The 11,906-nt window shown below is 35.9% G+C and overlaps 2 protein-coding genes across 4 annotated transcripts; both read left to right on the forward strand.

Annotated features, from left to right (window-relative positions):
• Positions 1–2,649: 2,649 nt before the first annotated feature.
• Positions 2,650–6,817, forward strand: LOC132635809 (xylogalacturonan beta-1,3-xylosyltransferase-like). Of its 3 annotated transcripts, XM_060352345.1 has the most exons (6): positions 2,651–2,817; positions 2,953–3,066; positions 3,749–4,716; positions 4,834–4,964; positions 5,111–5,459; positions 5,948–6,817. In XM_060352345.1, exons 3-6 carry the CDS (start codon positions 3,790–3,792, stop codon positions 6,599–6,601), a joined length of 2,061 nt encoding a protein of 686 aa, XP_060208328.1. In that variant the 5' UTR covers positions 2,651–2,817; positions 2,953–3,066; positions 3,749–3,789; the 3' UTR covers positions 6,602–6,817. The 3 variants fall into 3 exon arrangements, with proteins under 3 accessions (XP_060208329.1, XP_060208328.1, XP_060208327.1); XM_060352346.1 differs by lacking the exon at positions 2,953–3,066 and having other exon boundaries at positions 2,650–2,817; XM_060352344.1 differs by lacking the exon at positions 2,651–2,817 and having other exon boundaries at positions 2,824–3,066.
• Positions 6,818–7,692: 875 nt separating this feature from the next.
• On the forward strand, positions 7,693–11,252 carry LOC132635810 (probable glycosyltransferase At3g07620). The gene is made up of 5 exons (XM_060352347.1): positions 7,693–8,172; positions 8,629–9,209; positions 9,322–9,452; positions 9,975–10,323; positions 10,531–11,252. The coding sequence occupies exons 2-5, from the start codon at positions 8,652–8,654 to the stop codon at positions 11,182–11,184; spliced, it is 1,692 nt and encodes a 563-aa protein (XP_060208330.1). The 5' UTR covers positions 7,693–8,172; positions 8,629–8,651; the 3' UTR covers positions 11,185–11,252.
• Positions 11,253–11,906: the final 654 nt, after the last annotated feature.

Consider the following 11,906-nt stretch of genomic DNA (forward strand, 5'->3'; position numbering starts at 1 on the left):
TGGTGCTCAGCAGGTAGGACTCGAGTGCCCGTCATGGCCCATCTAGCTTGGGTCGTGACAGTGAAGCTAAAAATTCGGGCAAGCTTATTGGTCATGTAATATAAAAATAATAGGGAAAAGGAGACCAGGTGACTTTTAGGAATTCATAAGACAAATTTTAGCACTAAGTTGAAGTAAGTACCCGAATCGGACTTTAGGAGCAAATTAATGTCAATACCTAGTCACCGGAGCTAGTGGTTCTCCTCTATCTTGAAGCTCACGATTGCCTCTGGCTAGATTTGTGGATTTTGTTGCTTCGTCGAAGCTTAAAGCTCTCGGTCATCGGAGGAGTCACTGGATTTGGTGGTTCTCTCCTCTCTCTTGAAGCTCGTGGTCATTGGAGGATAAGATCTTCGAACTCCTCCGGCCAGATTCGTGGGTTTTGCTGCTTCATCGGAGCTTGAAGTTTGTGGTCGCCTCCGGCAAGATCTGTGGGTTTTGCTGCTTCATCGCAGCTTGAAGCTCGCGGTCGCCGGAGGAATCATCGGATCTGGTGGCTCTCTCCTCTCTCTTGAAGCTTGCGGTCGTCGAAGGACATGATTGCAGTCGTCAGAGGACATGATCTTCGAACTTCTCTGGCTAGATCTGTGTCGTCGGAATTCATATAAAAGCGGCGAAATCATTAGATCTATGGTCATTTGATACAGATCTGGCCAGATAAATGTTTTCTACATTCTCCATTTTTTCTCTCATAATCCTTGCCTGTGTGTCAATAGTGTATAATAATTGTATAATATGTGTATCATTAGTGCGTATACATTATACACTGATTATACGTTGATTGTACATTTATTATACACAAATTATACAATAATGATACTTTTTCTATGCACATACGTAGGGATACATATTCTATAAAGTAATGATATAGGTTTGTTATATGTGATACATTTTCTATACATATACAATAGTGATACATATTCTATACAATAATGATACAGTTCTATACGTATGCTGGAATTAATTTTAAAAAGGCTACAAAATGAAATTATTTAAAAAAAAAAAACTAAAAATGTCTATTAAGCTTCTTGAGCTATCCAGTTGTCAATAGTTTCATCGGATGACCATTTATGTCTTTGTCCCAAAATAATATTCCAAAACATGAGTCTTGGCTGTTTAGTACCAAGATTTTAAAGGATTGCCATTTGATGCCAGTAATATACTTATGTTAGTACACCATGCTAATTTTTGGGTTAGAAATAATCAGGTCGTCATGCCGAAACTATTGATTGCAAATCTTGAACAGGATAAATCAAACGACAAAGAAACTATACTAAAAGAAATATAATATTTAATATGATATGGTCAATTGACCTACATATTGTGAAAACTAATAAACAAAAGCATTTAATAAAAACTACGAGAGAATAATCCCACCAAACGAAACTCTTTTAATGACTACATTGTGGAAGCTCTTGTGTTGTTTATGCGAAGAAACGATCTTATATTTATAAAAATTTAAAACTTCCCCTACAAGAAAACGATAGATATGGTAGAATCCTTTAAAAAAAATACATTTTTCACCAAGAAAATCTCTTTTTAAGTAAAGTACAATTATGATAAAATTCAAATAAGGTAGAAAATTCAGGACAAACTCTAACACTAATATCTCATTTTATTCTGCCACTTGCACGTTGCACCCGCTTCATTGTTAAAAAAACGGAAAATATGACCATAAAGTTAGATGACAGAGGTAAATATGATCCTGAATGATAAGGGCGAATATATCAAAAAAATATAACGAAAGATAAATATAACTTATTTGTGCGAGTACAAGGACAAATCTGACCCTTTTCCGTCAAAAAAATGTATACTGACCGTTGCATGAGTTAATCCTAAGATTTGACCCACCTAAAATGAACGAATACTAAATTGGGATCCAATGCGCTATTGGCGCTCTAAAACCATCTTGAGCGCAAATAAAGTCGAATTCCACTTTTTGTCTAAAACTAATGAGTGGTTCACTTTAATTTTTGATTCATCAAAAGAAGAGTGCATCATATATATATATATATATGAACGCTTATAGACTTTCTCAATAACCATTCCTTTGTCTCAATTTATGTGATATAATTTAATTGGACATGAATTTTAAGAAAAAAAAAGAAGACTTTTGAATTTTATGGTCTAAAACAATTCAAAAATATTTGTATGGTTATAGATCATCTCGTTAAGCTTAAAAGACAAAGTTTAAAGTTAAATTATTTTCAAATAAGAAAATATATCATTTTTTTTAGACAGATTAAAGAAAAAAGTGTATCACATAAATTATGAAACATAGGGAGTAGTACTAATAAGTATCAAATAATGCATATATCGTTAATTAGTTTTTATCCTCGTTTATAGTAGACATTAAAACGTAAACAGAAGAGCATTGTTATACAACTAATAGAAAATTCCTTAGACATAGTTGATAGTACTAAAATAGATTACAAGCCACGCTCTCATCTGCGAGGGGGCAATATGCTTCGTACTAATTTTACGTGAAAAAACTAATAGCTGTACCTGCACTTGCCACTTATGCAATTTCTCCAAAAAAGGGTGGGCATATTTCTCCGAACACGTCACCTAACTATGACTTAGATTTGTTAATCAAAGCCTACTCATATCCTTCCTTTTTTTTTCCTATTCTTTTTCCACTTTACTGCTATCATAACTGGAAAAAACAGAAAAAAAAATAAAAAAAAATAAAGAAGAAGAAGGGTCCCAAGAAATAGAAAAGGAAAGCTCAGCAGAATCCCCCTTTAATTGGCTATGATGTTTCCAAATCTTATAGAGGTACTAAAAGAATCTTATTTTACTGTATATTGACTCATAAGCTATGCATATTTTATTAGGTGTCGTTTGGGTTTCTAATGTACGAAATATTATTGCAATTGGTCAACTCAATTGAAAACCAACTTTTCCAACTAGTTTACCAGATGAAGGCTGCTAAATATGTTGGATTTTTATCCTCTCTGTTGTGTTCACTGAGTAGCCAAACGGGGCCTTAGAAGCTGAAACAGTTCTTTGTCGACTTTTGATCTGGTAATTGAAGCTCACATGATTGTAGTTCATTTGCTGGTGTATATATTGTCTGGTTTTCATATTACAGTTAATTAGCTTCAGTGGTTTGGTTGGTTTTTTCTTTTCTTGTTGGATGATTAATTTGACTTGTTTTTTCTTGTTTGGTGATTTGATGATGATATTACTTTCTTTTTGGTGTTTCCTGTTTTTGTTTTGTTAGTTATTAACCAAACAGCTCTTGTATTTCTAAGTGTTTGTGTTTTCCTGGTTGATTAATTTAGTAACAGAGTGGAATTTATGTTTCTGTTTTTGGCTCTTAATGGTGAAAACATCTGCTTGAGCACTAGGTCGATACAGGATTTGAAGTTTATGGGTTCGACCGTTGTCTCATGTTAATAGTACTAAATAAGAGTACAGTCAAATATTTATAGATATTTACTGAATTTCTTTACATATATATTCAGGGTAATGGGTTCACTTGAACCCGTTACTGACCCTCTAGATCTGCCCTGTTGAGCATTAGTTCAAGTTGAGAATTGTGGTTGTTAAGGAGGTACAACTGTTTGAAGGAATGATTTCTGATATTTTTATTTAATCTAATTCCCTCTTTGTACTGGTAGTGTTTTATTGTGTTATTCAAGTACAGCTTATTATGAAATAAGTAGAAAAATACTACTGAATGTGGGATTTCAAAATTATCCAGGGATAGTGCTGTGCTTTCTTCAATCAGGGTGCTGCTTGAACATGGGCTCTGAAATTCGATATCTTGGTCTGTTAGAGACTAGACGACTAGTATGGCTATCGGGTGTGGTTTTCGCCATCGTTTTGATGATTCAGTATTTTGGTTTTCCATATGGTTATGCCCTGTCCTCTTTGTTTACTGCCAATGTGGGTCAAATAAGCAGCTCGCAAAGAGTAGATCAATCTGGTAACTTAAGTGGGTCAGGAAACATGACACATGCTAGTGTCGTGAACGCTACTAATACAAATCTTCTGTATGAAGCAAGTAATGAGACCAAGCTCTCTGATGGGAAAAATGAAAAGATAGAGGATGATTCTATGACCCCAATGAATGAGCGCTCTGGTGATACCTTAACTGAGGACGTTGACCCTGAAGATGAATCCCCTTTTAAGGATTCAGAAACAGGCAACAAGTCAACGGTTAAAAAGTTAGGAAGTAATAGTAGCTTACCTCCAGATAAGGCTGCTGACTCTGAATATGATTTACAAGCTTCAAATGGTACATCTGAAAATTCTTCGTCGAGTGTGTTTAATACTCATGGGGGCGGCAGTATTTCTCCAGCACCGATGGAAGCTCAATCGTTGGATATCAGTCCCACAGAAATGTCGGTTGCACCACCACCAATGGTTATGATACCTCAGGTCAATGCTGATGCAAATAATGGAGCGCCTTTGGTATCTGTCTATCAGAACATATCTGCAAAAGAAGGAAATACAGGCCAAGTATTTGAAAAAGGAAAAGTGCCTGGGCAAATGGTCACTGACCATGCTCCTTCAGTCAGTCACACTGACCATGCTCCTTCAGTCAGTCATTCTTCTATAAGCAACAGTCCTGTTATGAAGGAGTCTGACAAGCCAAAAGATAGTATAGTATCAATAGCTGAAATGAACATAATGCAGCAACAGAGTTGCACTTCATTTCGTTCAATGGTATGTATGTTAGTTTGGTACTCTCCTCGTGGGATATAGACTTGTGTAATTGACGAATAGTTGCTTAATTATTCTAATTATTTCCCTCTTCTAATGTTCTTTTGATCTTTTCTGTAGAAACCATGGTGGTCCGCAGATGTAGATCAAGAACTTCTACGTACAAAAAGTCTCATCGAGAATGCCCCTCCGGCAGGAAATGAACCTGGCTTATATGCTCCATTGTACAGAAATTTGTCAATGTTTAAGAGGTAATAGACAAAAATGGTGATGCATATGATGAGTCCGCCCTAGTGTAATGTAGCTTTTTCCCACTTCATTTGCTGAAGCTTTGCATTTATTTGTCTTTCAATATGCTTAAGGCACATATTTCTGATGTGACATACATCATATGTAGGAGCTATGAATTGATGGAGCAAATTCTCAAAGTTTACATTTATACAGAAGGCGAAAGACCGGTATTCCATACACCAGTTCTTAAAGGAATATATGCTTCTGAGGGGTGGTTTATGAAGCTCCTGAAAAGAGACAAGAAATTTGTTACCAAGAACCCCAAAAAGGCTCACCTATTTTATCTACCGTTCAGCTCCCGTATGCTAGAGGAGACCTTATATGTACCCAATTCTCACAGTCGTAGGAACTTAGTAAGATACCTAAGTGATTATCTCAACACCATTATCCAAAGACATAATTTTTGGAACAGAACTGCTGGAGCCGACCATTTTCTTGTTGCCTGCCATGATTGGGTAAGTTTTGGATTCTTCCTTTAATCTGAGTTCCTAAACCTATATTACAAGATCCATTTTGATTCTCATTGAATTGGGATAATTACATTTTTGTACTGCTCTTAAAATAATAGCTGGCAAAAGTATATGTAATGTAGTAGTAGTATACATAAATGTATTTATATAATATACATAGCATATACATAATCAGTGTATATGTTATGTGTATTTTGGCTAGCAACCATAATTAATTTTGGCCGATGGACAACAGCTCCACACTTCGTTTCTGTCAAGATCTTTTGTATTCACCTTTAATGGAGTGCTCTGATGTGTGCACATTTTTTCTTAGTTTGGAGTTTGGACTGGGGCTTATCTTTCTGAATGTGTGCACCCTTCTTTACACACAAGCTCGTCTTATAATTTTTGTGTCACGGATGAATATACATTCTTTTTGTAGTTAAGTTATATGAATCTTTGTCGGATCCTGAAATGAAAATTTGCTAACTCAGGCCCCTGCAGAAACAAAAAGAATCATGGCTAATTGCATAAGAGCTTTGTGCAATGCTGACATCAAAGAAGGCTTCCAATTCGGTAAAGATGTATCGCTTCCAGAAACATATGTGCGTACAGCTAAGAATCCCCTTAGAGAAATTGGGGGAAAGCGTCTTTCTAAGAGACGGACCCTTGCTTTCTTTGCTGGCAACATGCATGGTTACCTTCGCCCTATCTTATTGAACTACTGGGAAAACAAAGATCCTGACATGAAGATTTTTGGAAAAATCAGTACAGTAAGCTATGTCAATTACATGAAGAGCAGCAAGTACTGCATATGTGCAAAAGGTTACGAAGTCAATAGTCCTCGAGTAGTGGAGGCCATTTTCTACGAATGTGTCCCAGTGATTATATCTGATAATTTCATACCCCCTTTTTTCGAGATTTTGAACTGGGAGGCTTTTGCCATATTTGTTCCAGAGAAGGACATCCCGAAATTGAAAGACATACTCGTATCGATCCCAGAGAAGAGGTATCGTGAGATGCAGCGGAGGGTTAAGCTGGTCCAGCAGCATTTCCTTTGGCACGTCAAGCCAGTGAAGTATGATATTTTCTACATGACACTCCATTCAATATGGCACAACAGAGTTTATGGAGTAACTCCTAGGTGACAAATGTACACGAATAGATAGTTTTAGATGTTTTAGTGCAGCATTCTTTTGAGAAAGATGTAATAAGTTGCATGAATACGCTAGGAGGAACGTATCTGATTATTTCCTGTACATAACTTGAGAAGAGACAATTTGTTTCTTTTTCTGGCGTACCTCTATTTGTTTCTTTTTTCTCTTATTTGGACAAATCTATAGTACAATCTTTGTGATTTACAAGTGTTGCTGCGTGGGCCCAAATTTGTAGCTAAATTGGACGTAGACCATTCTTACCTCTTTGGTCATGGATATGCTAAACGAATAATTAAGATGAGCACAACAATTGAAGCTTTATATAAATACAGATACACTCAATACATTGAGTGTACCGCCGATAAGAAAAACTTTTGCAAGATAGCCGTGAGTTTCCGCTAAACGTGATAAACATTCGTCACAAAATTGTTTTTTGTTTCTCTCTGTTATTGCAGAAAAGGAATTTCATTCCAAACATTGATTGCAGGGTAGAATAATTAAAGCAGAGACGTATGATTATTTATGCAAAATATCTTAGGTGAAATTTGGTTATAATACAGAGTGAAGGAAAATGATTGCTGACTTTTTGGGAATAAAGTATTCAATCATTCACCTTTCAAACAGTGGCTTAAGGCATTTGCAAAATAATTCATTTTGTCTTCTAGACTTGGTCGTGAAAATGACCCATTAACAGTTCCTATTTATATTTCTTGACAAAAAATATTTATTTGCAGAATAGTTAATTTTGTCTTCTACACTTGGTTATGAAAATGACCCACTTCCTTCCTGTTCCTTTATGAAAATGACCCACTTCCTGTTCCTCTTTATATTTCTTGACAAAAGTAATTATTCTTTCTCTACCTTTTCACTGTCTATCTAATTGGACGAGAAAGTTGTGCTAGCAAGATGCAACTTTAAAAGTAATGTTCTTTTGTTACTTCTTACAGCTGATGAGGTTGGGATGGATTTGGAACCTTACTATAGTTACCTTTCTAATTTGTAAATTCTATTTTCAAATTTGGGTTTGTTTTGTCTGTCCTGCAGTATACATAGTCCTTTAAATACATTAATGTTCTCCAACACTATAGACAGCCACATGAAAAGAGAAGTTCTACCAAGTTCAATAATAGTATTACCTTTATTTTAGGATTTTAAGTAAATGAGCAGACACTAGGGGGAAAGAGGGCATAAAATAGGAAGATAGAGCAGTTGATATCATACTACAGAGTCCACTCCAAAAGACACTGTTTAGAAATAATGATAACGTTGAAGATTTGATAAGAAACTATCAATTTAATGAAGAAACACTTTCCAACTATTACTGCATATGACTAGTAACAAAACCAATAGTGGGACCTTACCTTTCTTTTCTTTTCCTTTCCTGTCTTTGTTTCTCACTCCCTCAACTGGCTTTAACAGGAAAAAGAAAAGAAAAAAAAAACATAGTACAAAGCATGCCTTGTTCATCAATCATGCAAAATATATCAAGTTGGTGTTTAGTTTGTGATAAATGAAGTGCAGCTGAGCAGAAAGTTTAGCCAAACCTGAAGCTGATCATTTCTGTGAGATCTCTTCCTTTTTCTTTTCAGTTTCTTACTTAACCTTCTTCAGTAGTTCCCAATTATATGGTGTCTCAGGATTTGGCCTTCTTTTTTGTGTGTGTTGTAGTTTTATGAGCTTCAACTGTACTTGAGAAGTAGAAAGAAAAGAATTCTGATGTTTTGCTTCTTATATATGTGATTGCTTTGATTTTGGGTGACACTTTTAAAGTGTCATCTAAATTGCTTTATGCTATTCATTAGAAAAATCCTTTTTTTCAGTTGTTAAGATTTGGTGTTTGTTTAATGTAATAAGAATATTCAAATATAGCTGCACAATTTTAATTGAACTTTGAATCAATGTTCTTGTACTGAAAAGTTAGCATCACTTCTCAAGTAGCATTAAAAAAATGAGTGAATCTTTGAAGTTTAGAGGACTGCTTTGTTGGATGCTAAATTTGGAATTGCAAAATTTTCCAGGTAATGGAGTGATTTGCTTGAACATGGGAACTGAACTTCGATATGCAAGTTTCTTGGAGACTAAAAGACTGCTATGGCTAGTGGCATCCATTTTTGTTATGGTTTTGATGATTCAGAATTTTGGATTCCCAAATGTTTATGTTGTACCCTCATTATTTTCTTCCAGCAAAGGTCAAGTAGCATTTTTAGGCAGCTTTCAACCTGGAGAATCATCTGGTAATTCTAGTATGTCGAGAAACCTGACCTTTGCTAGTGTTCTAAACACTACTGCCACAAATGTTATTCATGAAGGAACAGCCAAAACTGAGCTGCCAAAGACAAGTGATGGAACCGCTAAAGACTCTAATATTACCACGAATGAGGATACTAAAAAAGTGTTAAACAACTTGCCAGCAGTGAGTTTAGAAAAGAATATTAGCTTATTTCCACCGCAGGTTTCTCATGGTTCTGAATTTAATGTTGATAATCACCCTTGCCTGAGGAATATTCCTGTTGTGATTGAAAGGTCTAACAGAGCAAGAAAAAGTGTGGCATCAATATCTCAAATGAATTTACAAAGTCGAACTTCATTTTGTTCAATGGTATGTTAGTGCTTCAATTCAGTTTTATTAAGGGGAATGATTTGATTAGTTTGTTTATAGAGCGTTGAACTTACTCTTGTCTATTTCTTTTCTGATTGAAATTTCTGCATAGAAACCACGATGGTCCTCGGTTGTAGATCAAGAACTATTACGTGCAAAAGCTCTGATAGAGAATGCGCCTCTCTTACAAAGTGAAACTGGGCTATATGCTTCTCTATTTAGAAATCTGTCCATGTTTAAAAGGTTAGCAACTCCATAATATACATCAGTTGTGGGTTTTGTTCATGTTGATGTGCTTAAATGTTCCAAGAATAATTATTTTTCAAGCATTGTGATGCCTCTTACTACCTTCTTCATTTCACTTTACCACATTTCGTGCTATTCCACAAACCTATATTGAAATTCTATGACTTTTCTGAATGCTCGACATTATTAACTACAGTTTTCTGTACCATGAAAGTGCAAGCTATATGCGGTGAAACTATTGGAATAAATTTCCTTGCATCGCCAATTGAGTAACCGGGTACTGTATAATCTCAACGAAAATACTGTAGAAGAGGTATAACCTGTAAAATTATCAGGGTTAACAGATTGATTTATCTTTGACGAACTTGGACTTTCTATTTATTTCATGTCCTTCTAAGAGTTGGTTACATTATTAGTACTCTATTGAGTCATGGACAACACAGCTGTGAAGAAGATTTTGGAACTTCTTAAGTAATGTTACAAAGTTTTTTGCTATTGATGTGGTAATACCAAATGCAGGAGTTATGAATTGATGGAGAAGACTCTCAAGGTTTACATCTATGCTGAAGGGGAAAGACCTATATTCCATTCTGGACCTCTTGATGGAATATATGCTTCAGAGGGTTGGTTCATAAAGCTGCTTCAAGAAAACAAAATATTTGTCACCAAAAATCCCAAAAAGGCTCACCTGTTTTATTTACCTATTAGTTTCCGTAAACTAAAGGTGACCTTATACGTGCCTGATTCTCACAATCGTACCAATATGATTCAATCCTTACATAACTATGTTGACATGATCGCACAAAAATATCATTTCTGGAACAGAACCGGTGGAGCTGACCATTTTATTGTTGCCTGCCATGATTGGGTATGTGTCTGATTCTTTCCTGTTATCTAAAATCCTGTAATAGTTAAAGAAGCATCTCATCCTTCTTAAATTTGTTCATATTTTGCATAATTCGTTGAAATCTCTTTCGTTGCAAACGTCATGATTTCTAATGTCAGATTCTGGAATAATAGAATGAAATAGAGTTTCTATAATAGCAGCTATACATAAGTGCTGTTTTCATCTCAGGCACCTGCAGAGACGAATAAAATTATGAGTAATTGCATAAGATCTTTATGCAATGCTGACCTGAGAGGTGGCTTCCAGTTTGGTAAAGATGTGTCTCTACCACAACCGAACATTCGCTTGAGGACGAACCCTCTTGCTGAACTTGGAGGAAAGCCAGCTTCCAAACGGCGTACCCTTGCTTTCTTTGCTGGACATATGCATGGTTATCTCCGCCCTATACTACTGAAGCACTGGGAAAATAAAGATCCTGACATGAGGATTTATGGTGAAATAACTAAGGCAAGCTATATACGGTACATGAAGAGCAGCAAATACTGCATATGTGCTAGAGGTTCTCAAGTCAACTCACCTAGAGTGGTAGAAGCCATTTACTATGGGTGTATTCCGGTGATCTTATCCGATAACTATGTGCCCCCTCTCTTTGAGACTCTAAACTGGGAAGCTTTTGCTGTATTTGTCCAGGAGAAGGACATTCCAAATTTGAAAAAGATACTACTGTCCATTCCGGATAAGAAATATAAGCAGATGCATCGTAGAGTTAAGCAGGTGCAGCAGCATTTTCTCTGGCACATTAAGCCTTCTAAATATGATGTTTTCCACATGATACTCCATTCAGTTTGGCACAACAGAGTTTTTGGAATAAGACCGAGGTGATAAATGTACATATACACTAGTAGACTTGAAGTTAAAATAATAAATGGCTTGCATTAGATATTCATTCATTTTGCTTCACTTTTAACTTGTGTAGTATATAACCAGCAAATTGGTGCTCTTACAATCACACGTCAATGCTCCGCCTTGTGATTATTGCAGTCTGGTTGAACAAATTCTTAAAATATTTGTGTACTTGAATAGATCTGTGCATGTTAGTAAGCGATGGGATAAACATCATGAATGAGATTTTGCTTACACTCTTATCCCACATCCCCACACCCAAGAGAGAGAAAGACTTAAGGAAACAGGAGTGTGGGATTTAAACTTTTGTTGTGTTGTGGAAAATGAAAACATGAGCTAGAGCTGATAATCATAAGTACATTTCAAGTTAACATCACCTCATGCAATTTGAACTTAGATGCACATATGACACACATGACGGGGGTAGGCATATGAGGGTAGGTCAAGAAGAAGGACTGACAGGGTTCTAAGCTGACAAACTTCTTAAAAAGGGGTGCATATGGCATTTTAGACAGTTCCCACGCCGGAAAGGAGAAAAAGTAAAGTTTTATACAAGATAAATTACAAGTTCACATGATACGCGTGTTTTTGGACTCGATGTCACATAACTCAAGTGACAATACCGTGAGGCTTGTTGAGACTAAGAGGGACGAAGTAGGACTACTTACATTGCACCTCTCAGTTACTCTCTGTCTAAAGTT

This window comes from Lycium barbarum, chromosome 4 (genome assembly GCF_019175385.1).
Source record: "Lycium barbarum isolate Lr01 chromosome 4, ASM1917538v2, whole genome shotgun sequence".
In the NCBI taxonomy this organism is placed as follows: Eukaryota; Viridiplantae; Streptophyta; class Magnoliopsida; order Solanales; family Solanaceae; genus Lycium; species Lycium barbarum.

Bases quoted from the DNA above. Each gene is read 5' to 3' on its own strand.
- LOC132635809 (XM_060352346.1), top strand. From the start codon at position 3,790: ATGGGCTCTGAAATTCGATATCTTGGTCTGTTAGAGACTAGACGACTA. The intron at 4,965-5,110 runs GTAATAGACAAA...CATCATATGTAG, and splicing joins AATTTGTCAATGTTTAAGAG to GAGCTATGAATTGATGGAGC. The intron at 5,460-5,947 runs GTAAGTTTTGGA...TTGCTAACTCAG, and splicing joins TTGTTGCCTGCCATGATTGG to GCCCCTGCAGAAACAAAAAG.
- LOC132635810 (XM_060352347.1), top strand. From the start codon at position 8,652: ATGGGAACTGAACTTCGATATGCAAGTTTCTTGGAGACTAAAAGACTG. The intron at 9,453-9,974 runs GTTAGCAACTCC...TACCAAATGCAG, and splicing joins AATCTGTCCATGTTTAAAAG to GAGTTATGAATTGATGGAGA. The intron at 10,324-10,530 runs GTATGTGTCTGA...TTTTCATCTCAG, and splicing joins TTGTTGCCTGCCATGATTGG to GCACCTGCAGAGACGAATAA.